This window comes from Acomys russatus, chromosome 11, assembly GCF_903995435.1.
Source record: "Acomys russatus chromosome 11, mAcoRus1.1, whole genome shotgun sequence".
Taxonomy (NCBI): Eukaryota; Metazoa; Chordata; class Mammalia; order Rodentia; family Muridae; genus Acomys; species Acomys russatus.
Window position 1 is genome coordinate 11,464,929 of NC_067147.1, and position 26,200 is coordinate 11,491,128.

The following is a 26,200-nucleotide window of genomic DNA, read 5'->3' on the forward strand; positions in this document are numbered from 1 at the left end:
AGCCCCTTAAATGAACTCATGACCCAGCCTGTAAGCCCCCCAAATGTGGGCCTGCATACAGGCTATGGCCTGCTCATAAAACTATCATACTTGTTAAGTTTGAGAGTGTAAGTTAAACACCAGCCACATATTTCTAACTTAGTTTAAGACCTTAAAATTACAACGCTCGAATGCAATGGATAATTCCAACCCAATGGATCACACAGATGGCCCTGGTTAAACTAAACAGGTCACAGAACAAAACCCAAACCTGAAAACCCTGACTGTGAGAAGGGACTAGTAGGAACTGGGGGGTAGGTACTGTAGAAAAGAGATAGGAGAAAGTGTGTAGGATGGTGGTAGCAGCCACTGCCCCCAAAGCCTAATAGAATACATTGTGGAACGCATTTTAACTTTTAAACTAGACTTTATTATAAATGCTGAATTTGTTACCAGTTATGCAGTTACTCAGGTGAGATTTTTTAAGGATTTATTTTTAGTGTGTGTGTGTGTGTGTGTGTGTGTGTGTGTGTGTTGCCTGCATGTATAGTAGTACACCATGTGCATGCAGTGCCCACTGAGACAGAAAGAGAGAGTGGGATCCCTGGAACTGGAGTTAGAGATGTTTATAATGTCAGCTCCTAACTGCTGAGCCACCTCTCCAGTCCCATTCAGATAGAATTAAAAAAAAAGATATTCAACAAAATAGTATATGTAAATAAAAAACACAGATGTAAAATGATTTTAAAATGTGTCAAAAATAGCCTAAGGTTTGGATTTCTAGACCCAAGATGCCTGTAATCATCGCATAGGAGTAGACATACATGGAAACCTTAGGCTTGAGGCCAGCCAGTGAGCTCTGGATACAGTGATTGGTTCCTTTTTCTTGGTTCTTTCTTTCTTCCTTTTTTTTTCTTCCCTTTTTTTCCTTATTTTGGTTTTTTAAGACAGGGTTTCTATGTGCAGCCCTTGATATCCCGGACTGGCTTTTGCAGATCAGGCTGGCCTTGAACTCAGAGCTCTGCCTGCCTCTGCTTCCCGAATGTTGGGATTACAGGTGTGCACCACCCCACCTGGCCATGACTCCATTTCAAAAACTAAGGTGGAGACACACTTGAGGAGACATTTGACTGCCCCCCAGCATTCACAGCCCCAAAGCAAATGAGGTAATGCATTTGTATAATCCAGATCTTGGAAGGTAGAAGCAGGATTGGGAGTTCTAAGATATCCTCAGCTACACGTGAGTCTAAGGCTAGCCTGGGCTATATGAGATCCTGTCTCAAAAACAAAACAAAACTCCAGCAATCAGCCTGATGGTGGTGGGCACACCTTTAATCCCAGCACTAAGGGGGCAAAGACAGGAGCTCTGTGACTTTGAGGCCAGCCTGGTCTACAGACAGAGTTCCAGGACGACCAGGACTACACAGAGAAACCCTGTTTTGGAAAACCAAGACCAAATCAAACCAAAATAAACAATTACAAAAACAAAACAAAAAACTCCAGCAACGAAAAGCAAGGCAAAGTAATACAGCACTATTTCAAAGAAGATTTTAAGGCTCTTGGTTCATCGTTAGTCATTCAGGGAGATGTAAATCAGGACCACCACGGGGTACTAATTTAAAGCCCACAACTAGGATGGCTGTTATTGTGCTGGCAAAGATATGGCGAAACTGGGTTCCTTATACATTGTAGGTGGCAATGTAAAATGGTGAAACCATGTCTGAAAACAGGAAGTTTCTCAAAAATTTAAAAATAATGTTATATCACCTCCTCATTCTACTCATGGTTACGACAAAGAGAAATGAGCACACGCTCAAGACGTGGGAGACAGCCCACGGGTCAGAAGCACCGACCCAGGCACTTGGGTTTGACTCCCAGCACCGCATGGCGGCTCAGAGCCATCTGGAACTCCAGGTCCAAGGGATCCATCCATCCCATGCCCCCTCTGGCCTTCAAGAGCAGCAGCCTGTAAGGGCTGCACAGATGTATCTGCAGGCAAAACACCCACAGATATTTTAAAAGTCCTTAAAAAAAAATGTCTGCCACCAAAACTATTTTTTTCATTTTTGGTAGTTTACAGTATATAAAAATATATCTGATAAAGTATAAAACCCAATGTAAAGCTCCACAGCTTTCATTCTGAATGGTTTTTCTAACTGTATGGGTATCACTAAGTCTTTGGGTCTGGTGGGTTTGTTTTGTTTTTGGTAACTTTTAAAATAATAAAATTTTAAATATTTTTAAAAGAAATTATGTTCAAACAAAAATTTACATTTGACTATCCTTACCAAAACTAGTTATAATAGATGAAAGGTAGAAGAACATTGAAAGTTCATCAATTGATAAATGGATAACTGTAGTGGATGTAAACATGTTTTTGTTTTGATCCCAAGTGTGGGATAGAGAACAGACTTGTGAGAGAACAGGTGATGTTTATTCACTAGAAGACGAACCACCTTGTGCCTGGTTTTTGCCAGCTGAAACACATCTTAGCACAGACTCTGAGAGGAGATATATATATATATCCAAAACAAGAGGCAGGGGGTTTTTGGGCCTTGGTATTGTTTGGCTGTTCATCGCTGCACTTTGAGACGCTCCTAGAGAGAACCGCTCCAGAGAATGCTTCGGGGCTCCAGGTTCCAGCTGCTGTTCCAGGTTCCAGCAGCAACTTTGGTTGAACTGCTGGTCTGCTGAAATCCTGCCGACTATGCCAGGGGAATCACTCCCAGGAACTGAGTCTAAAAAGGTCTACATCTCCTGTTCCCACTAACCTCTTTTCTCTCCTATCTAGGGCAGGTGGGCTGGAAGGGAGGTGGAAGCATTAAAGAACCCCACTAAAGTAGGTTTGGAGAAGGTCGAAACCCGCAGACAACAACATGTGGTATGACACCACACAGATGACATGTGCCACTCAGAGCTGTCAACTTGACACAAAGCTAGGGTTACCTGGGAAGAATGGCCTCCAGCAGACTGTCTTGTAGGCACGCCTGTAGGGCCCTTCCCTCAGTACTGGCTGGCATGGGAGGGCCTTGCCTGCCGTCTGCAGTGCCACCCCTTGGCAGGTGGTTCTGGTGGTACAAGAAAGCAGGCTGAAGGTGGATCTCTGTGAGTTTGAGGCCAGCCTGGTCTACAAAGCAGGTCTAGGACAGCCAAGGCTACACAGCAAACCCTGTCTCGGAAAAAAAAAAAAAAAAAAAAGAAAAGAAAAGAAAGAAAGAAAGAAAAAAAAAGAAAAGAAAAAGAAAAAAGCGAGAAGCCGTAGAGCGCCGGCCAGGAAACAGCATTCTCCTGTGGCTCTGCTTCAGGTCCTGCCTCCAGGCTCCTGACTGTGTTCCTGCCCTGACTTCCTTTCATGAAGGACTATAACTTGTGGGGTGAAATAATGGCTTTCCCTCTCCTGTTGCTTTTGCTCATGGGATTTATCACAGCAGTGGAAAGCAAACTAGAATAGTATCCATATTATAGAGCATTATTCAGTGGTGAAAAGGAATGCAGAACTGATGCATGCTACAGCATGAGTGAACCATAAAGCCATTAACAGAAGAAGCATTCTTCTGTTTATACCATCTTCCCAATTCCTGCCTGACCTCCGCTCCCCTCTATGTATCCAATCCCAGGCTATGAGCACTAGGGACTCTGCTATAGCATCACCCTCTGCTGGAGGGTAGGCAGAGCCCAACCCCAAACAGCTGAACCTGAATGGGTACAAAACAAAAAGGCAAATGGAGCTTCATGCATCATCTTTATTAGAGGTAAAATAGGCCTGCCAACTTCTTGTTCATACCCCTCCACACAACCAAATACAAGCTGTCTGTTCCCTAGGTGTAAGCACCAGGGCGGTCTTGCCTACTACTGTATCCCCAGTGCCTTGTTCAATGTCTCGCACGGAGCTCAATAAATAATGTGCGTTGGTGAATGAATGTGGAATACTATACACAAGTTCCTAGGGTGTGAATACTGGTACTACTGGAAGAGATGAGAAGAAGAGAGGGGACCAGGAGGAACTCAAAAGTCCCACATGGCCGGTCAGTGGTGGTGCACGCCTTTAATCCCAGCACTTGGGAGGCAGAGGCAGGTGGATCTCTGTGAGTTTGAGGCTAGCCTGGTCTACAAAGCGAATCCAGGACAGCCAAGGGTACACAGAGAAACCCTGTCTCAAAAACCAAATAAAAAATAGAAAAAAGAGAAAGAGTTGGTAACAAGGAAGGGAATGGAGTGAGGGAGGCTTAGCTGCCAGGTGCAAGGTCTTTTTTTTTTTTTTTTTTTTTTTTTTGGCAGCACTTGGGGTTGAACTCAGGGAGTGAACAGTCTAGGGCAGTGCTCCTCCACTGAGTCATAGTCTCAGCCATGCAGTTCATTTCTGACATCACTTAACTGTCAACATGTATATAGTAAGACCATATGATTAAAACATATACTATAAATATCAAGTAACTAAATTGGGCTGTGGTGGCACACGCAATCTTCTTGTTTTTTCTTTTTCTATTTTCCTTGGTTTTTCAAGACAGGGTTTCTCTGTATAGCCTCGGCTGTCCTGGACTTACCTGTGGACCAGGCTGGCCTCGAACTCACTAAGATCCACCTGCCTCTGCCTCCCAAGTGCTGGGATTAAAGGCATATGCTACCACGCCCGGCAATTTTTTTGTTTTTTATTTTTGCTTTTGAGACAAAGTCTCTCTGTGTAACCCTGGCTGTCCTGGACTTGCTTATGTAGACCAGGCTGGCCTCAAACTCACAGAGATCCTCCTGCCTCTACCTCCTGAGTGTTGAGATTAAAGATGTGCCCAGCCATTGGCACAGACTTTTAATTTCAGCACTCTGGGGGCAATGGCAAGCAGATTTCTGAGTTCGAGGCCAGCCTGGTCTACAGAGCAAGGTCCAGGATAGCCAGGGCTACACAGAGGAACCAAGTCTCAGGAAAAAAACCCAAAACAAACAGGTAACTAATTTTTTAAAACCTGAAAATTTGCTTTGGCAGCAAACCATTCCTACTTTTTACAGCCATTCACAAGACCTACTAATTAAGCTTAATTAGCATGTAGCACAAATTATATGTATCATTAAATGGCAATGAAAAAATGTGGGAAAGTGTGGTGCGAACTAGACAGCTCCACATGTGTGTCACTGTTATGTGTTTGGTTAACTTTGCAGGGAGTTTGATTACAACTATAAACTACTAATTTTTTATCTCTCTAGACTTGCTCACCTTTATGACCACATGCTTGTGACTTCTAAGGCAATGCCAAGAACTCTGAGCTAGACATGTGGCAAATGTCTGTAATCACCTCATTCTAAAGGCTCATCAGGCAGGAGGATGGCAAACAGAGGCCAGTCTGGGCTACACAGGAGGTCCTGTCCCAACAACATGCCCCTAAACAAAATAAAGCAACAACAACCAACTTAGTCCTAGATAACTTTTTAAAATTTTAATTGACTAGAGGGCTGAGAGATGTTCTTAACTCAGTGGTTAAGAATACTTTTTGTAGACTGAGGGGTTCGACTCCCAGCATCCACACAGCAGCTCCCAACCACCTACAATTCTGGTTCCAGGGTACCCAATACCCTCTTTTGATCTAGGCAGGCACACATGTAGTATACAGATAAACATGCAAGCAAAAACTCATATTCATGAATATTAGATAAATCTAAAATAATAATTGGCTAGAAAACATTTGAAATGAGAATAACTCAGTTCTAACAAGTTTATGAAAAATTACCTGTGTTTTTTAACTCTTATTGCCAATATTCCTTGTGTTTTCTTATTGTATTAGCCCTTTATCTAGAAAACTCTACTCTTTGTAATTTGTACTCCTTAATAAAAAACAAGCAGAGAGGAGCAGCCTTAATAAAAAAAAAAAAAAAAGAGAGATAGAGAGAGGAGCAGATAAAGTCACATAGTAATAGGAGTCATACCTAATGTAAATGTGGTACTGGGCCTAATCTCTAGCATCCCAGCATCCACCACTCACACTCACACACAGACATACACATGCACACACACACCACATACAGACACACACAACAAACACACACATACCACACACAAAAACCACACACAGACATACACATGCACACACATACCACACACAGACACACACAAACATATATACTTACATACCACATACACATACACATGTACACACATACCACATAGACATACACAAACACACATACTCACACACAGATATACACAAACATACACACACGGCACACACATACACATGCACACACACACATACCATACACAGATGTACACACACACACCACATACATACAGACACATGCATATCACCCACACACACACAGAGCAGAGAGGGAGGAAGAAAAGGAGAGACAGAGAGCGACTGACTTGAATTTGCTTTCAAACAAACATGGGGACCCCTAACTTATATAGAACTTGTGTGTATGGTGATCCCATAGCATTCTTCTCTTGTTTTTCAGCACTGTCTTACCCTTAGAAGTTTTTGTTTCAGTTTGGTTTTTGAGACAGGGTTTCTCTGTGTAGCCTTGACTGTCCTGGAACTCACTCTGTAGACCAGGCTGGCCTCGAACTCAAAGATCCACCTGCCTCTGTCTCCCAAATCCTGGGATTAAAGGCATGTGCCTCCACTGCCCGGCTCTGTTTATCATTGTAACATATGTGGATTCTAGCATATTAAATTAAAAACCTAATGGGAAATCATTATTCAGAAAGGTTCTCATCCACCTGGCCTACTGCCATGCACCTTAGCCATGGAGTGCAGACACTGCTAGTGTAAGAAGCACCCAGTGAGCTGGCATTTGACAAGAGTCACAGTCTTGACTGCTCCGAGGGAGAGGAGTGTGACAGGCAATGAAGAAAGTGGTAACGAAGTGCTGGCTTTGCCCTAGCACCAGGCTATTCTCCAGAGCCTCACACACACTTCAAGCTTTAGCAACTTGTTTGTACCAAGAGGCCCTTAGATACGTTACTTCATATCTTATGGCTTCAGTTATACATGTTCTTTTTAGATTAATATTTATAGTGTTCCAAGTATTCCTGAAAGTTAACAGACCATAGATTTGGACAGTAAACTGTATGTCCAGGACTCTAAAATTGCCTGGTTTTACAAATCAGGAGCAAAATTAGGCTAACAGTTTTCTGTTACTGTGGTAGATGAGATTTTAATGAGCACGGGTGTTTAAAGGACGAAGCTAAGCTAGGTTTCATCGTGACCACTGTGGTACTCAGCCCACAGTATCCAAGTCAGGCTTATAAAAGCCCTGCCTTTACCAGCATTTTAGATGAGCAGTGTAAGGGCTTCCCTTACTCTGTAAGGTAACTAAGAATGCTTGTGTGCACCTATATGCCAACCATGTGTTTCAGTGTCTATAGAGGCAATAAGACTGGGCAGGGGTGGTGGCTGGAGAGATAGCTCAGCGGTTAAGAGCACTGGCTGTTCTTCCAGGGGACCCATGTTCAATTCCCAGCATCCACATGGCCACTCACAACTGCCTATAAGTGCAGTTCCAGAGGATCTTACACCTTCTTTCAAGTCTCCACAAGCCAAAACCGGGTGGTGGCGGCGTGTGCCTTTAATCCCAGCACTTGGGAGGCAGAGGCAGCTGGATTTCTGTGAGTTCGAGGCCAGCCTTGTCTACAGAGCAAATTCTAGAACAGCCAAGGCTACACAGAGAAACTCTGACTCAAAAACCAAACAAAAAAAAAAAAATCCACAGGCCTGCATACTAGCCCTGGCTGGCCTAGACCTCAATATATAGAGCAGTGTGGCCTCTCCTCTTGAGTGCTGGGATTAAAGGAGTACCCCACCATACCAGCCTAGCTCCCTACTTTTAAAACATACTCTTTGTGACTGTCCCTCCTTCCTGAGCCTCTGCTGCTTGTAGCCCATTTCTCTGAGACCACGTCCAATTTTATTTTTATTCTTACATGAACTAGAAAGTGAGGCTAGGTTCAAGACAGATTCCACCTGTAGATACTGGGACACAGTAAAGCCTGAAGTCCAGTTTTCTTAAAACTACATTCATTTGTCTATGCATATGCCATGGTATGTGTGGGGTCAGAAGACAACCTGTAGGAGTTGTTTCTGTCTTTCCACTATGTGGGTCCCAGGGGACAAACGCAGGCCATCAGGTTTGGCAGGAAGTGCCTTTACAGACTGAAACATCTTGCCAGGTCCCACAATTTTAACATAAGAGGTGGAGTTTGGTAACGTATTCAGTGCTAGATAAGGTGCAGCAGAGTGGCAAGTCTAAAAATACACCCATTGTGTCTATTCTTAGACTGTCCTTCCTCTAGATATAAATACACAAGCACGAGTTTACTCACCCAATTCACTGTTTCCTGGTAACAAAAATGAAAGAGCTTGCTCCATATTGTTCTAAACAGCCATACCTACCTCAGGATGTCACCCAAGAGTGACAATCTCCTGGCCACAAGTACGCTCGCTATTTCCATGATCTCTGTGGTTTCTCTCTCTGCATCCCTAGAGCAGTCTGCCTCAGTCCTTCCCTTTGAAAATCTGAAGACTTTTGCGACTGCCCCTGGAAAGAAAAGGAGACAGATGAGTGAGAGTCACTAACAATGTGATCCTAATTATTGTCATGGAGGTAGGGCACAGGATAGCTAAATGAAACCTTAACAGAGAGAGCATAAAAGATGCAAAAATGCTTCAAAGAGTTTTAAACAGTGTGTGTGTGTGTGTGTGTGCGCGCGCGTGCGCGCATGTGCGCACACGCACACACACAGAAGGGGGTGCACATGAGTCAAAGTGCCCACAGAAGCCAGCAGCAAGCATCAGACCTGCTGAAGCTGGGCCTGCAAGTGGTTGTGAGCCACCTGGTGTGCATGCTGGGATCTAACCTGGGGGCTTTCGCAAGAGCAGTACATTCTCCTACCTCCTCAACTCTCTTGACATTTACCATCTTCTCTTCTTTCATTATAGAATTGTTTCTATTTCTTCCTGCTCACTTACCTTAAACACACTTATTTGCTACAAAAACTCCTTAATTTTGTTTACATCTATTTTTTGTGTGTGGGTATGCATGTAGGCAAATACATGTGGAAACCAGAGGACAACTTACAGGGGTCAGTTCTTTTCTTCTACCATAAGTGTGGGATGAACTCAGGTCATCAGATTTAGCAGAAAGTACCTTTACCTGCTGAGTCATCTCATCACCCCCAAAATTTTATTATTTATTGGCCTGGATCATTCATAAATAGAAACATGCATCTATCTATCTATCTATCTATCTATCTATCTGTCTGTCTGTCTGTCTGTCTATCATCACATCTAGATATGTATTATCTTCCATTCAGTTGTCTGTAGCAACAACTTTGATATCTGTTATGGACCTGCATTAGAGTAAGCTCTGTGAAGACAAATGTCTTGCTTTATAACACTTAATGGCCAAGTGTTTTGTACATAAGTAGAATTAAAAAAAAAAAAAAAAGTTGGAGATTCTTGAAGGGGTGGTGTCCTGATAGCAGTGGCAGTGGTATTACTAAGTCTTAGGGAAAAAAATTAGGACCTGTTTGTGCTGATGGAAAGAAAACAAATGGTAGAAGTTGAACTCAGGGATGTACTAGGAAAGACACAGCTTTGAAAAATGGTTCTTAGCACACAGAGGTATATAACCAACCAATCAACCCCAGACCTAAAATTTTTTAGTATTAGACAACTCCAACATACTCTTGTCTTGAGTGTGTAATTACATACATGTGTATAATATAGTTATATATAAAATGCGTTTCAGTGTCAGAAGGTTGAAACACAACATACAAAACAAATAAAAATTGAAACTTCTCTTTCCTCCTGCAAGATAATCTTTTATGGGTTTTGTTTCTATTTATAAATGAAATCATTTAGTTTTGATAAAATGTCAAGAAAATGTTAGGACATAAAACCTTGAGTTGTTCCTTTAGCCAAATCATGAGAACTTTGGGGTTTGACTGGCTGGCATCAACATGCTTACTTGGCTGGAAGGAAAAAGAGACCAGTTGAAAATTATCTCAAAATGCCTCCATCTCTTCTTGCTAAGTCTCAGTTTAGTCAGTTTACCTCCTGTCTTTTCCAGGAGGTGTAAGGGTGGTGCTCCCCTGCTAACCTGGCTCCACCACTCCTGAATGTTACTGAAGAGGGGACCACCTACAGCTTTGGTACACATTAACTGCCACTGAGCTTTGTAAGCAAAGAACCAGAACAGAGGAACAAAAGAAAGTTAGCTTCTAGGACTCTGAGCACCCAGCAAACACAGGCAGCAATTGAGTTTTTAATCCCTGCACAAATTGCTAAGTATTAACAATCAGTTAAGGAAAATGGTTATTACCACACTGATTTTTCCCAACAATATTTTTATTGAGTATTCTCTATTTGCTAGGCAGGTATGCACTATGAATACAATGGGGAAAAAAAATCACAGTAAGCAAAAATGACTTTTCTTATTATAGTGTAGTTAGTGGGCATATATTAGTCAAAGAGACACTTTAAAATAAAATTATAATCATGTTAAATGTTTCAACATAAACAGACACATTTATGTTTTCTTCCAAGTGTCTATGGATCAGGATATCTAGATACGGATGATTAAAAAAAAATTGTAAACTCTAAAAACTGCACTATCAGTGAGACTATTACTGTATACAGAATTAAAATTATATAAGCAAGTCAGATATCTTGGCACATGCCTGTAATCCTGGCCCTTGGGAGGTTGAGGCAAGAAAGCTCTTGCAAAATTAGGTCTAGCCTTTTCTATACAGTTAATTCTAGGCCAGCCTGGGCTAGTGTGAGAAGCTGTCTTAAAAAACATACCTCATAGCCAGGCGTGGTGGCGCACGCCTTTAATCCCAGCACTTGGGAGGCAGAGGCAGGTAGATCGCTGTGAGTTTGAGGCCAGCCTGGTCTACAAAGGGAGTCTAGGACAGTCAAGGCTACACAGAGAAACCCTGTCTCAAAAAAACAAAAAACCAAAACCAAACCAAACCAAACAAAAAACATACCTCATAAAACCAAAATAAAATTAAGTAAACATAACTGCAAAATCAAACTCTACCCAACCCCAACGGATACATCTTTAACATACTCCTGCAGCTAAAGCTCAGAACACTGGGGAAGGGGGAGAACTTCTGAGAGCCAGAGGATCAGGGAGTGTGCTGTGAGACTGTCTCCTAGTAACGTCAGCAGGTACACCCATAAAGTCTCACCAACATGACTGCATAAGCATGAGCTGACCAAGGAGGACACTAGTAGACACACCCATGAGTTCTCAACCTGCACAAGGAACTACAGGAAACTAAGGAATGCAGAGAAACTGTCTTTTCCAAAGAAGAGCACATCAACTCATAATCCAATACAAACTGTCAGCCCTGAAAACATACACACAAGTGACAGTGTATAGACTGAACAGGTTATATTTAGACATATATGTAAATATATATGCATATAATAACAATTAATGAAAAAGAGAACCATGAATTTAAATGAGAGCAAGAAGGGACATATGGGAGGGTTTGCAGGGAGAAAAAGGAAGAGAGGAATGGTGTAATTATAATCTTGAGAAAAGAAAAAAGAAATTCTGTGAAAGGACCATATAGGTATTCGTGCAACATTGGACTACACAGTCATTAATTATACTATTGATAAATACAAATGTATTAAAAACATAAAATCTAAATAAAGACAATGTAAAATCCCAAGCTACCTCCATATTTCTGTCTTCACATAAATTATCAACAAACGAACTTAGATTCTTACTGGATCTAGTATGTAAGCTGTAGTGAGAAGATCCAGGTCTTTGAAACACATGAGAATGAAAGCACCATACTTAATTCTGCTACAAGCTCTCTCCTCTCCGAGGCTCCTCCGCTTAAGCCCCCACCACATCCACACTGTTCTTATATTCTGTATGTCCACTCTCCATTTTCTCCAATCCCCAAAGCTGGCGAGACTGGATAAGAAGTATATTTTTGCATGCTCTACTACCAAAACACTTTTTTTTTTTCATTTTTAAAGAGATGAAGCAGAATGGTTAGGTGTGGGCACTTTACTATGTTGCTCAGCAGTGTTAGCACAAAGATCACCAGAGTATTAGACGCTTTGTGAGGAGAAAGATGGTATGTAAGGCAGAAAAAAAGCATCCACAAAGTAAAGGGTACTTTCAGGGAATAATTTAAACAAACTGGGTGAAAGTAGAGATTTGTCCATATTTAAATACTACTGCTAATTTCTCATGGCTGAAGTCCTCCAGCAGAATTGTTCCTGGGGATTGTGGGGGTAATGGACAGGTGGCTCAGCCGTTCAGAACAGTGGCTGCTACTCCAGAGGACCCAGGTTCAATTCCCAGCACCCACATGGCAGCTCATACCTGTCTATAATTCCAGGTCCAGGGCTTCTGACACCCTTACACACACACATATAGGCAAAACACCAGTGAACATAAGATAAATTAAGAAAAAATTTAAAAAGAATTGTTCCTGACTTAAACATAATTCTGTTACAATGCAAGCCTGCATAAAATATCAGAGTCCATTCCTCATTTCCAAGATCAAACCTTTAGTGTTGTGACACAAATCAAACCTCGAAGTGTCCAACTCTAAGTACCAGCTACAGGGCCAGAGCTCCGCACTCACTTTCCCATGGCTCCTCGGCAGCGCTCCAAAGCTCTTAAAGGGACTAAAGCTAAATCTAGGGACAATGAATCCCTCTCCCCCAAAGAGAAGTGCAACCAAGGCCTGAAATTCAGTGCAAACTAGCACTTGACGTTATTTTCCTCCCGAGTGCCTGTAGATAACCTCCTACAACAAGCAAGGAGCAGCTCTCTGAGGAAGTGCATCTCTTCTGAAGCCCACTGGAGTTTAAGCTTTTCTAAATTTGGAGTCACTCTATGGTTTCCAGGCCAAGAGTATATTCAAACTTTAATTTAAAAAGACCCGAGAAACAATACGTAACAGTGCTTGCCACGTTAAGTCTGATGACCTAAATCCAATCCCCAGAACAAGTCCACAAAGCTGTCTTCTGACATGCAAGTGCACGCCTTCTCCCACACTCACCTCTCACTTCTATAAAGATTACTCAGGATTCTGTTCATATTCTGAGGGAAAGCAATAATCCACATCTTTAAAGCAACAAACACAACATGCCAACCACGATGCAGTGATGGAAAGGAACAAATCCAAAATCATGGCAAAACAAATGGCTGAGACATGATCAAGGATTGAGGCCTCTCACATCCATGTCTTTCCACAACAGAGGCCATGACTTTTAAGTTGGAATTAACTTAGGCTCTAGAAAAACCATATGTTCTCACCAAACTCAATCTAGGGATTCTGCACATAAGGAAACGAGGAAGGAATCCTGAGGAAAGGAACTGAAGGAACGCTGAAAAGCAGGTGGAAGCTGGCTCCGCTCCTGTCTCTGTTGAGGCAGGTTACAAACTGCTGACAAAGGACCAGAGGCCTGAGCTCCCTCACCCACCAAGCACCTCAGTCTCCTTCTGGAGCTCCACTTCCAGGTGCACCTGTGGGGAGCCGACACAAGCCATAGAAAGAACTCAACAGAAGACTAACATCTTCACTTCACACGCAGGCAGCACAGGGCAGCCCGGTACCACCTCCTGTTCTGATGAGTGGCTCTGGAGAAGGAGAGCTGCAGGCGGGGGTGGAGGAGGTGGGGGGTGGTAGTGGGAGGTGGGGGGGGGGGTGGACGGCAGCGCAGCAGTTCACTAGGTTTAGTTTCCTTTGAAGCTCAAATGTGTGTGGTGTCAAGATAAACATCCAGAAAGAAGCGTAAGATGAATACATTTATTCCAAAAATTAACACATTAAAAATGGAGTTAAACTTGTCCAAGCCAATTTCATACATTCTTTAATCTTTTATTAAACAAAATGTACAACCCAAAACATCACACTGTGGCGGTAATAACTTGGGTAAGGAGAGGTAGAGGGTTACATCTATGTTTGTGGAACAGAGAGTAAATCCAATCCCAATTTCAGAGCTTCTAGAGTTCACAACAGAAATGGCGGATAAACAATTTAACATAAAATGTTACTGGACCACAATATAATGAGCAAAGGCCATTTTAAAATAACAAGTGACCTCAGAAACACAAATACTTCTTGCTCTGAGCCAGGAATAAGCCTTACCGGTTTGATGTCTTCCAAAACTGGGCCTGCTAGTTTTTCTTTCATTTGCAAACAAGTCTGTAGGTAACTAGGACCATTTGGAGCAAAGGCAACAAAGGAAGGAAGGACAGGGCTAGCATGCCAAGGAGGGAAGCTCCACAGCAAGCACAAGGCTCCTCGTGCCCACTCCTAACAATGTTAAGGCAGGCCCGTCTGAGTGAATGGAAACCTAAGGGGGAGCACTTCAGCAAGCTTTCTCCAGAGATCCATCAGCTGTAGGTACACAACCAGTACTGAAGTCAGCTGTTTCCCTCCCCACTCACATTCCAGAAATGGTAGCCTCAAAGCCAAAATCAAAGCACACTTTGTGGTGAACCAGATAGACATTGACTTTAATGACAAAGAGAAAATAATTCGGCCAAAAACTTTAAAAATTAACAGAAAAAAAAATTTTTTTTTTTTACAGATTATAGAGAAGTTGTTAGGACTTATCTGTCTAATATTTTAAAGGGAAAGGAGTGGTAGGGGTGGGGGCAGAGACATTTTTTTTTTTAGCTCCCATTAACATTTACTGTGAAGGTTCCAGATGAGATTGCCCACTAGTCTTGGATCAGCTGGGGTCCAATTGCTAAAACCCAATGATTCATCCATTCAGGTAGCCCTGGCCGTTATAGTCATGAACACCGGACCTTGTGTGCTCTGGGATGACGTCAACTGCAGCTTCTTGTTCAGGCATTTCCTGAGGGCCCATATTGCCTCCAACTACCTGATCCCTTGAGGGGGACCCTGAGGTTGGAGTTTTTACCAAATTCAAAGCACTGTCATTGTCCTCGCTTACTTGAGGAACTGCTACCTCTGAGATAGAGAGATTCAGAATTTCTAGTGGTGGTGATCCCATCTCCAAGGAACTACACTTAAGAAAGTCATCTGGCTCAGAGAGTGGAGAAAATGGTTTCTCTTTTGGAACTCCAGATGTCCTTGTGACAAAATCAACAAGGTCTGGAAGGCAGGGAGACGGTCCAAGGCCTGCAGGGCTGACTGCTGTGGATTCCATTCTGAGTAAGTCTTTCTGCAGTTGTGAAGTTTCTTTTACTTCCTCAGACAACATTCCCCCAGCCAATAGATCAAGAGCCTGCTGTGTCCTCTCACCTCCTAAGTCTCGGTCAACATTTCCCATGGGGTGTCCAGGTTCCAAACAGCTAGAGGTGATTCTCCCATTTCTGGAGTTAGATGAGCTACGTTCACCTTCTGTTTGAAAATTAAGCACCAAAGTCTTGGGAGATTCTAATGGAAACCCAGAAAAAGATGGTATTGGACCAAAGTCACTGGGACTGGAAGGATTACACATTACAGATAACACAGAATTTTCTTCACACATTTTCTGTGACAGGGCAGTTGGTGATCTCTGAGTACTGCAGATATCAGCACGCACATCCCCCAGATCCCTTGGGGCAGCAAGCCCCTCTTCTTTTAAGTGTGCAGCTTCAACGTCTTCCCAAGCTTTGCTTTCTGTTGTCACTGTTAGTGCTGGACAGGTATCTTGCAGCCCCACAGCTTCCACTCCTGGTTTCTTTGGGCTCTCCCAAGTCTCTTGTCTCTTTAAGCACGTACCTGATGCAGCTGGGGGCAGAAGTAATTCAGGCACATCTTGTGGATTCTGGAGCAACGTTGGAAATGAGTCTGGTTTTGCCCTTTTGGAAGAGACTGACTGACTCAATTCAGTGACTACTTTAGTTGTATTTTCACGTCCTATCATCACTTCCCTAGACTGTTGTGCCTCACTGGTTGACAGCTGGGGTTGTCCTATTTCTCCTTCCCATGCGTCTCCATTGCCATGGTTCACATTAGAGTCTTCTATGCTGTGGAGCCCAGTGCTGGCGCCTGATCCTTCTTCAGCTGCTACCTTTCCTTTTACTTCAGGGTCTCTCCCCTCTTGGCTTTCTCTACAATCCTCAGACTGACACGGCTCTTGAGTCTTGTTCTGGTTCTCTATGAGATTAATTTCTACCAACGTCTGAGGTCCCTTGGTATGACAGAGTGTATCTGACAGATGAGAAGCTGAGTCTGTACCAAGTGGCCCCGGCTCTCCCAGGTCAAGTTTGATTTTCCCCTCTAGGGGTCTGTCCTTATCAGTGTTATTCTGGAAGGAACCAGAAGTCCATATGGCCAAAGTGTCTGTCTTTTGGGTAACCATTTCATAGGGCCTATTTTGGTATAATCTTGTCAGAGGCTGTAGGAAGCTATAGCTGCTGTCTCTGCTTTTGGGGTCTATATGATCTACAACGGACCATTTCCCTATGGACACTAGTCCTTTTGAAATGGGATTGTCAAGTTTGCTGATTACAGGAGGAGTGACCAAGCCACTCTCTGCAGGCAGGCCCTCTGGGGACACACCACTGTTCAGATCAGAAGTGGTGGAGATATCTGAACTTCCCGTCCTAGAGAGGCCGTTGTTTTCCCCATTGGCTAGCGGACTACTACTCAGCTTAGTCTCATGGGCCCCCTTTCCACCACTACTGTAAAATATGTCATACAGGTCCTTAGCATTGGCTGTGGCTAAGCATGAGTTTCGTTTTTCTAATTTTTTGGCCTGTTTACTGAATACACTTGAGAGGGGTGGTGGAGGCCGTACTAAAATAGAGATTAGGGTCTGGTCCCGGTCACTCTCACTCACCCCAGGAGCTGTCTCATCAGAAGGAATGGCAGCTGGTTGTTCTGCAGCCATGAAGGTCACAGGCAACCCTGGCTTTAAAATGTTAGGACCTTGAGAGCCAAGACTGAGAGTCTGAGATAAACCTGAAGTGGATTTTACTGGGGTTAAGACAACATTTGCTTGAGCAGGAGAGGGGGCAGATAGATGAGGTATAACCAGAGGTGGTGGAGGTGGAGGTGGAGGTGGTGGTGGTGGTGGTGGCAGTAGAGCCAACATTTGCTCAGGTACGTGGGATGACTCGTTCTTTTCAGCCAGCTCCACTTTTTCCTCTGGAGACCCTTTCAGAACCACCTCTTCCCCTCCAAAAGCTTTGGAGATGATATCTGGAGGCAAGAGAAGATCCGAGGACGATTCTTTAACCACGGGCAGAGGCTTGGCAGAGGTCCCAGAGGACTTGATAGACAGAAAGGTGTTCAGAGGAGCAGGCTTGCTCACGGGGGCTGAACCTGACTTGCGGAGTATTGTGGATGGGATAGGCAGGTTGGGTCGGATCTTAGTCTGCGTTGAAGTTGTAACAACAGGTGTCCAGGGGCTGGTATGTGCAACAACGGTTTTCCCAGAAAGCTTGATTTTGATGGGCTTTGCCTTTCCAACTTCAGTTTTTCCATCATCTTTGTCCTTACTGTTTTCCACATTATCTTCCTTAGGGGTACTTAGAGCCAACACTGAACTTTTTTCTTCTTCTTTTTCTGGCTTCTTCCAACTGAACTTCCCAAAAGAAGATGCTATTGATGATTCTTTCTTTACTTCTTCTTTTACTTGAAGTTTGGGGCTAGCATTTGTTTTAATTTCACCTTTCTCAGGGGAATTCCCACCCTCAGAGAGTTGGTCCTCTACCTCTCCAGAGGCTTTGTCATCTTCCTTTGCTTCTTTCACAGTTTTTGCCTTTTTTTCTATCTTCTCCTCCTTTGGCTTCTCACTAAGTTTGCGCTTTAGCTCATTTTGCCGTCGTCGCTCTGTCTCCAGGACGACAGCCAAGCCAGCTTGGCGGTCTAGATTTCTTCGTTCTTCATACAATGGGTTTTCTTCCACATATTTCTGGAAAGGGAAAAGATAATGCCTCAGTAAATTGTCAAATTGATATATGAGAGAAAATCTTGGCCTTTGCTACAACTCATTAAGAATAAATCACTAGGACAGTCTTTTCAACAATTAGGATGGACAACTTCCTAGTGTTAGATGGATGTGAAATGTTGGCAGCTTTCTGATGGTTGACAAGGTCAAAGGAATTAGTACAGAAAGGTGGGGAGCTCCGCATCCAGGTACATCCAACACCAACCTTGTATTTCTCATTGTGCTGGTGACCCTTCACATGTTGCTCTCCAGAAATTGGATCCCCCAAAAATTCCTCACAAAGTTGGCAGTAAAATCCAGTGATGGGAATCAGAAATTCAGAGCCTGAAATAAATAGAAAAGAGGAAGGAAGCCCTTTCCATCAAGGCTGCCAGAAACCAAAGGCAAATCCCATCACTCTTTTGCAGTAAGATGACTATATCCACTTTGGAGTTAGAGGTGGCACTTAGATGAATGCCAAGGACACACTTTTTCTGACCTATGGCTTTACCTCTATACAACTACTCTTTTCCCTGCTTGGGAACACTGCCTAGCCCGGCTAACTCGGTAGCACTTATGCCAGATCCACTCCTTATGCTTTAACAAGCACCAAACATCTTAAAAGAGATTTGGAAACCATGGTCCCCAACCTGCTCATGTGCACAAGGAGAGCTCTCGTGCTCTCAGCATCTCCCTAAACAGATGCAGTAGGAGCGCTGAGTACTTGAAAGGCAAGAAACAAAAACTTAAAGACACTTCTAACCTGATTTCATAAAAAACACTTGAAAATATTTTATAGATTTTAGTTGAGAAGGCAGGAAAGGAGGAAACTCACCTTTTGCAGGAACAGTTATCTTGTCAGTTCGCTTTACAGGGTCTTGCTTAGCCTCACTCTGGGTCTTTGAAGCCCAAGGTCTGTTGTAGGGATCCAGTGTCTATTTGCAAGAGGCAGAGGCGCTCACACAACAGCACTAAAATCTCAATGACCCACTTTTCTCTTTTTCTTCCCCTAAATATCAGACCAGGGAACCAGCAGTCCTTAGCTACCCACCCCCACCCATCAACTCTGCCAACTGTTTAAACGGAATCACCTGTGGAAAAGGTAAAAACATGTTAGCTCAAGTACTAGAAACAGATAAATAAAAATTCTGGTACTCAAGGAATCAAAAGAGACAGAAGTCTCACTTACACTTGTATGGTGGTTAGTTATGGTAGGTCCCCTGAACTGAGCCTGGGGATGGCATCTCCTTTGTTGTTATCTCTTGGCTCTTCAGATTGAGGCTCCTGCCCATTTGAGAATGTTTCATTTTCCAGCTTTGTAATGCAGACGGGAGCATAGAGGTCGGAGGGGAATGAAGAGCGATAGTGGAAACGACAGTGGTCAGGATACCTACCTGCGTGTGCTTCTTATTGTGCATATGGGTGAAGAAGTCGAACATGGTCCCACAGATGGTGTTGCAGTCTTTGCACCAGTGACTGCCAGCATCATAATACTCATAAACAGGAGCAGGCTGATCAGACTGCTTAGGAGTTGGCTGGAGGCTCTCAGTAGAATTAGGGTTCTTAATACAGGACTTTTCATTTACGCTTGATTCCTAGAGAGAAAAATTTACACTTATGAAAATATTCAAGGCAGTCTAGATTTATCCACTCTCAAAAAAGCAGGTGGTAACAATCATAGGAATTATGACCATATGTCTAGTGTCCGAAATAAAAAGCTATATAAGACAGGGAGAATCTTAATAGAACCTGTACTCAGAGCTGAGGGAAATGAAGTAGGCCCTTCCCCAGTTCTTCCACATCAAGAACATAACTACTGGGGTCAGCGAGGTGGCTTTTAAGAGTCCTGGTTGCTCTTGTAGAGAGGACCAGGGATCAATTCCAGTCTCCACATGGTGCCTCACAACTGCCTGTAACTGCATGCAGACAAAAATACCCATGCACATAAAAAATAGAATCTTGCAAAAATACATAGCTACTTATAAATCCTAAAATTTCTCTTGAAGTACACCAAGATCAGATAGGGTCAGGGAGATTGCTCAGCTTAAGCCCAATGATCTGAGTATGATTTCCAGAATCTGTGTAAAAAGCTAGATTTGGTGTCAAGTATTTATAACCCCAGCCCTCCTGGGGTGATATGGAAGGTAAAGCCATGAGAAATGCCTGGAAACTCACAGGCCAGCTAGTCTGTAAATCAAAGGACAGCAGAAACATCAAGAGAGACCCTGCCTCAAAAACAAAGTGGAAGGAGATAGGTGACTCTTCAAAGTTGTTCTCTTTCCTCCTCACATGTGCTATTTCACACACACACCTCAGCAAAATGTAATTATGCATGTATATACATTATAAACTTATGTTTATTACACACACACACACACACACACACACATAATTGGGGGGTTCGAGACAGGGTTTCTCTGTGTAGCCTTAGCTCTCCTGACTTGCTTTGGAAACTCAGAAAGATCTGCCTGCCTCTGCCTCCTGAGTGCTGGGATTACAGGTATGCACCACCATTCCCAGCTTATATATGTAATTTTAAAAAATTATTTTCCTTATTTTTTAAATAATGTATTCAGGTTACATTCGATTGTTATCCCCTCATTTGTATCTTCCCATTCTCCCCCTCCCTCCCTATTTTACCCTACTCCTGTCCCCTAGGCCTGTGACAGAAGGAGACCTCCTCCCCCACGATATGGTCACAGCCTATCAGGTCTCATTTGGATAGCCTGCTTCCACTTCTTCTGAGTGCCACCAGGCTCCCCACCAAAGGGAAGTGGTCAAATAGGGGGCACCAGATATATGTGCAACTTTTGAAGAGAATATTCAAGATTGTGGGAAGATTTGACTGTCTCTGAGGAAGGAAACCAGAGAACGATGGTGAGGAGTCATTTCACTATACTCTTTAATAGATGCTCAATGTCTTACCTGTGCAAACAAATAGGTTAAATTTAAAAGTCAAAATGATAACAAGAAAGAGAAACAAAATATAAAAGGCAGTTAACAGGTTAAGAATATGAAGAAAGGGCTGGAGAGATGGCTCAGAGGTTAAGAGACCTCTTCCAGAGGTCCTGAGTTCAATTCCCAGCAACTATGTGGTGGCCTGTGTTTGGTGATCAGAGGGCAACTTCTGGAGTCAGCTCTTGCCTTCTACCTTATGAAGACAGGATCTCTTCTGTGGCTATGATGTATATTCTTGTCTACGTGGCCCTCTAGCTTCTGGCTCTTTCTTCTGTTTCTGCCCGGCTCATCTTAGAAGTGCTGGATTTATAGACACATGACAATAAATCCTACCTTTTACAGGCTCTGAGGCTTGAGTGCAAGTTATCTAGCTTGTGTAGTAAGTTTTTCTGCCTGCTGAGCTATCTCCTGTCCCCAGTAGTAAGCTATCAATAATAAATGTTTAATTTGTGTGACTTAGTCACTAGCTTGGGACAAAGGCATTTAGGAAATGAGGATTTGGGTTAGATGAACTAAGGTGAACAAGAAAGAAGAGCGGCCTGCAGTGAGGCCAAGAGGTAGGTCAGGTAGCATCTCACATCACTAGCTGTGTGTAGAGAGGATTAGGATGTTGTAGCACTGAGTGTGGTGGTGCATGCCTTAAACCCAGGGATGTCTGTGAGACCCTCTTTCAAAAAATATATTTGAAAACCTCAAAAAAAACAAAACACCAAACAAAAAACAAAACAAACAAACAAAAACCAACAACAAAACAACCTTCTACAGCAGTCCATAGGGCACAAAAATAGCCAAAAAATTGGATCATTACCTTGTTGCTGGAGGAACTGCTTGAGGGTGACAACTCCTTTTCTGGGCTTTTAGATTGTTCTCCTTTTTCAGGCTTCTCTGTAGACTCTTTACTGTCATTTGACGATTTCAGAGATTTGTCAAAGATGTCAATTCCCAGGATCTGGGCCACTTTGTCCAGTTCAGACTGCTTCTTTTCTGCTTCTTCTGTCTCTCTGTGTAGCTCTGCAATGTCCTTCATAATGCTGTCCTGAAGCCGACCCACCTCCATCAGAAGTGGGTCTCTGTGACCATCCTTCTCCCTTCGTTTCTTCCGCAACAGCTCCCCTGAATGGTCAGATATTTACCAAATGAAATCCAAGGAAAACAACTAAGAAAATTCATTTTTTACATTTGTAAGTAATAATCTACAGAGCTATATGGTTATAAAATCATTTCCAACAAAAAAATTAAAGGCAAGTAAGAGTCTCTTTCCATAGGGGGCTGGCTTGGGAGAAGCGTAACAGTAAGGTACAGTGCCTATGGTCACATGTGCACACACATCCTACTGGAGGTCAAAGGGTAACAATAAAGGTACTCTCTTACACAAGGAACTCAGCTAAGGCTCTAGGAATAGGGCTCAGGAGCTCTGCAAATGCTCCAAGTGACACATGCACATTTAAATGCACGTGTCTCCTAAACAGAGTATTTGATTTTATCTAACTTAAGAACACATCACCTGCCGGGTGTGGTGGCACACGCTTGTAATCCTAGCACTCAGGAAGCAGAGGCAGGCAGATGTCTATGAATTTGAGGCCAACCTGATCTATAAAGTGAGTCCAGGACAGCCAAGGCTACACAGAAAAACCCTGTCTAGAAAAAACAAAATAAACTAACCAAACAAAAAACCAACCAAACAAACAAAAAATGCTAGCCTGGTCTACAAAGTAAATTCCAGGACAACCAGGGCTGTTACACACAGAAACCCTGTCTTGAATAAGAAACAAACAAACAAAACAAAAAAGCAAAAGTAAAAGGAGTAGAGGGTAAAAGAATAGAAAGGTATCACAGAACATTTTGGGCTAAAAAGAAAGCTCTTAAAAAGTGAAGAAGGACATCTCAATCAAAAGTCAACTCAAAGTAGCTCCCACTAGCTAAATTTGGAAAAACCAGGGCAAGGGTTAAAGTTCCTTATTAAAATAGAAACCTTACTACATAGAAGGAATAACAAAATTAGAAAAATCACTTAACATCCATAAAGCAAGTTCCACAGGCTACAAACAGTAACCAACCTGGTGGGAAGAAGCTTCAGAGCATCTTTACCACAGTCTGAGATTTCCCCTCAAAGACACTCCTGACATGAACTTGGCATTGCTTTTGTCATAGTGTTGCCAAAAATAAGCAATCCAAACTCAATCATAAACATCAGACAAACTAAAATTAAGAGATATTCCATAAGCATCTATAATACCAAATTATAAAAAGAAAGTCTCAGGCAGTATTGTTATTAAAAGGTAAAAGACTAAAAGACTGTGAGAACTGAATGTGATAAATAATCTTTTAATTTTTTCTATAAAGGACAATTATAACACAAGTGGTAAAATATAAATAAGATATAGAGTACAATTAATTTCCTAATTTTAAAAATCTGTGTGTGTGCGTGTGTGTGTGTGACTCTGTGTGTGTGTGTGTGTGTGTGTGTGTGACTCTGTGTGTGCCTATGGTCAGATGTGCACACACATCCTACTGGAGGTCAAAAGGTAACCTTGGGTGTAAGTCCTCGCCTTCTATTTTGCTTAAGATAGGCCTTCACCTGCTGCTGCGCACACCAGGCATCTGAATGCTGGGACTGTAGAGCATGGCATCATCTCTAACTTGCTGGGATTATAGCACATGGCATCATCTCTAACTCGCTGGGACTATAGAGCATGGCATCATCTCTAACTTGCTGGGACTGTAGAGCATGGCATCATATCTAACTTGCTGGGACTATAGAGCATGGCATCATCTCTAACTTGCTGGGACTATAGAGCATGGCATCATATCTAACTTGCTGGGACTGTAGAGCATGGCATCATATCTAACTTGCTGGGACTATAGAGCATGGCATCATATCTAACTTGCTGGGACTGTAGCGCATGGCATCATCTCTAACTTGCTGGGACTGTAGAGCATGGCATCATCTCTAACTTGCTGGGACTGTAGAGCATGGCATCATATCTAACTTGCTGGGACTGTAGAGCATGGCATCATCTCTAACTTGCTGGGACTGTAGAGCATGGCATCATATCTAACTTGCTGGGACTGTAGAGCATGGCATCATCTCTAACTTGCTGGGACTGTAGAGCATGGCATCATCTCTAACTTGCTGGGACTGTAGAGCATGGCATCATATCTAACTTGCTGGGACTGTAGAGCATGGCATCATATCTAACTCGCTGGGACTATAGAGCATGGCATCATCTCTAACTTGCTGGGACTGTAGAGCATGGCATCATATCTAACTTGCTGGGACTGTAGAACATGGCATCATATCTAACTCGCTGGGACTATAGAGCATGGCATCATCTCTAACTTGCTGGGACTGTAGAGCATGGCATCATATCTAACTTGCTGGGACTGTAGAGCATGGCATCATCTCTAACTTGCTGGGACTGTAGAGCATGGCATCATCTCTAACTTGCTGGGACTGTAGAGCATGGCATCATCTCTAACTTGCTGGGACTGTAGAGCATGGCATCATCTCTAACTTGCTGGGATTGTAGAGCATGGCATCATATCTAACTTGCTGTGTGTTCTGAGACTCTAAACTCAGGTCTTAAAGCTTGCACAGCAAGCGCTCTACCCGAGCCATCACCCTAGCCCTACGTTTCTAGTTTTCATTAGTGTATTGTGTTCTTGAATTCTTGTTAGGAAATATATACTGAAGTTCTCAAAGGTATTGTACCTACAACCTATTTTAAAAGAGTTCAGGAAAAAATACACAGTCAGTGCCAGGCATGGTGCACACCTTTAACCCCAGCACTCAGGAGGGAGAGACAGGGATCTCTAAGTTTGAGGCCAGCATGGTCTACAGAGTGAGTTCCAGGAGAGCCACGGCTACACAGAGAAACCTTGTCTCAATACAATAACAACAAATTACACACTCAAATACAAAGAGAGCAAGAGACGGGGTGGGGGAGGTAGAGAAAGAGAGAACAAGAACAGAAATATGGCAAATTGTTAATTTAAGAGGATTCTTTGCATAGCTACTGCAACTTTTCTCTAGGTTTATGGCCAAATTGTCTTCACTGATCCTGTCGAGGTACCAATATCTCTTCACTTAGGTCTACTACTCAACAAGGCAGCCATACACGGAGTGTCTGATACCTTGTTTTTTTGTTTTGTTTTCCCAGAGCTAAGGACCAAACCCAGGGCCTTGCGCTTGCTAGGCAGGTGCTCTACCACTGAGCTAAATCCCCAACCTCTCCCACCTTGCCCCCAATACCTTGTTGTTTATGAAGCCGCTCCAACTCAGTCCTGAGATAAAACATTTTCTTCTGCCGGGCTTCCTGGTCGGTTTTCAATTTTTCCCTCTCTTCAATAACCTACAGAGTACAAAATGGAAAGAGAATGTGATCTGAAATTCCCGGTACAGGGTGGAAAGGCAGGGGGAGGGGGAGAAAGAGAAAAACTACACTTGTGTTAAAGATTCTATAAGGTGACACAGCTGAAATTCAAGATTATGGAGAGTAAAAACGTTGAAGACCAGAGCCAAACTATTTTAAGCTAGTTTTACTCCCTTTGAAAGTCAACTCTAGCCCACACCTGTGGACTGTCTGACCTAACATCCTGTAACTACCAAAACCATACAATGTATTCTTATCAGACCAAAAGTTTTCATAAATTCAAAAGCTAAGAACATCACTGAAGACAGGCAGTGGTGGCACACACCTTTAATCCCAGAACTCAGGAGCAGAGGCAGGCAGATCTCTGAATTCAAGGCCAGTCAGGTTTAAAGAGTGAGTTCCTGGACAACTAGGGATACACAGAGAAACTGTGTCTTGAAAAACCAAAAAAGGGCTGGAGAGATGGTTCAGGGGTTAAGAGCACTGTTTGCTCTTCCAGAGGTCTTGAGTTCAATTCCCAGCAACCACATGGTGGCTCACAACTATCCATAATGTGATCTGGTAACCCCCTTCTGGCCTGCAGGTGTACATGCTGGCATAATAACAGTGTATACATAATAATAAATAAATCTTTTTAAAAAATTAAAAAGACCATCATTGAACACCATCTGCAGCAGTTTCTCTCCTTAGCTCTGTCTTATTTATGTCCCCCTACCAATGTATTCTGTACATATTTTTATAACTTACTTTGTTTTGCAACTAATAAAAATCGCACATAATGCTGGGTGGTGGTGTATGCCTTTAATTCTAGCACTCAGGAGGAAGGCAGCTCTGTATGAGTCTGAGGCTAGCCTAGTCTACAAAGCACGTTCCAGGACAGCCAAGACAAAACAAGAAAAACAAAAACAAAACTCCAGAAACACACTTTATGTAACTACATCCACAGTGGAACGTGTTATCTGTGTTTCTGGGACATGGAACATTTAGTTACAATATAAATTATTATTATTCCCTTTGAAAACTGTG

At 42.9% G+C, this 26,200-nt stretch overlaps 1 protein-coding gene across 2 annotated transcripts in view; it reads right to left on the reverse strand.

Moving 5' to 3' along the window:
* Nucleotides 1–7,705: 7,705 nt before the first annotated feature.
* The window catches only part of Znf318 (zinc finger protein 318), a 39,445-nt gene continuing 20,950 nt past the window's right edge, over nucleotides 7,706–26,200 (reverse strand). Inside the window, exons 5-10 of one of the 2 annotated variants that reach the window (XM_051152881.1) lie at nucleotides 25,054–25,153; nucleotides 21,610–21,914; nucleotides 19,238–19,438; nucleotides 18,679–18,778; nucleotides 18,070–18,188; nucleotides 14,680–17,828 (exon numbers count right to left, since the gene is read on the reverse strand). In XM_051152881.1, coding sequence (XP_051008838.1) covers nucleotides 14,721–17,828; nucleotides 18,070–18,188; nucleotides 18,679–18,778; nucleotides 19,238–19,438; nucleotides 21,610–21,914; nucleotides 25,054–25,153 — 3,933 coding nt within the window. In that variant the 3' untranslated portion in view covers nucleotides 14,680–14,720. Of the gene's footprint in view, nucleotides 8,503–14,679; nucleotides 17,829–18,069; nucleotides 18,189–18,678; nucleotides 18,779–19,237; nucleotides 19,439–21,609; nucleotides 21,915–25,053; nucleotides 25,154–26,200 lie in introns of those variants that run through there. The other variant, XM_051152882.1, reaches the window with a different exon arrangement.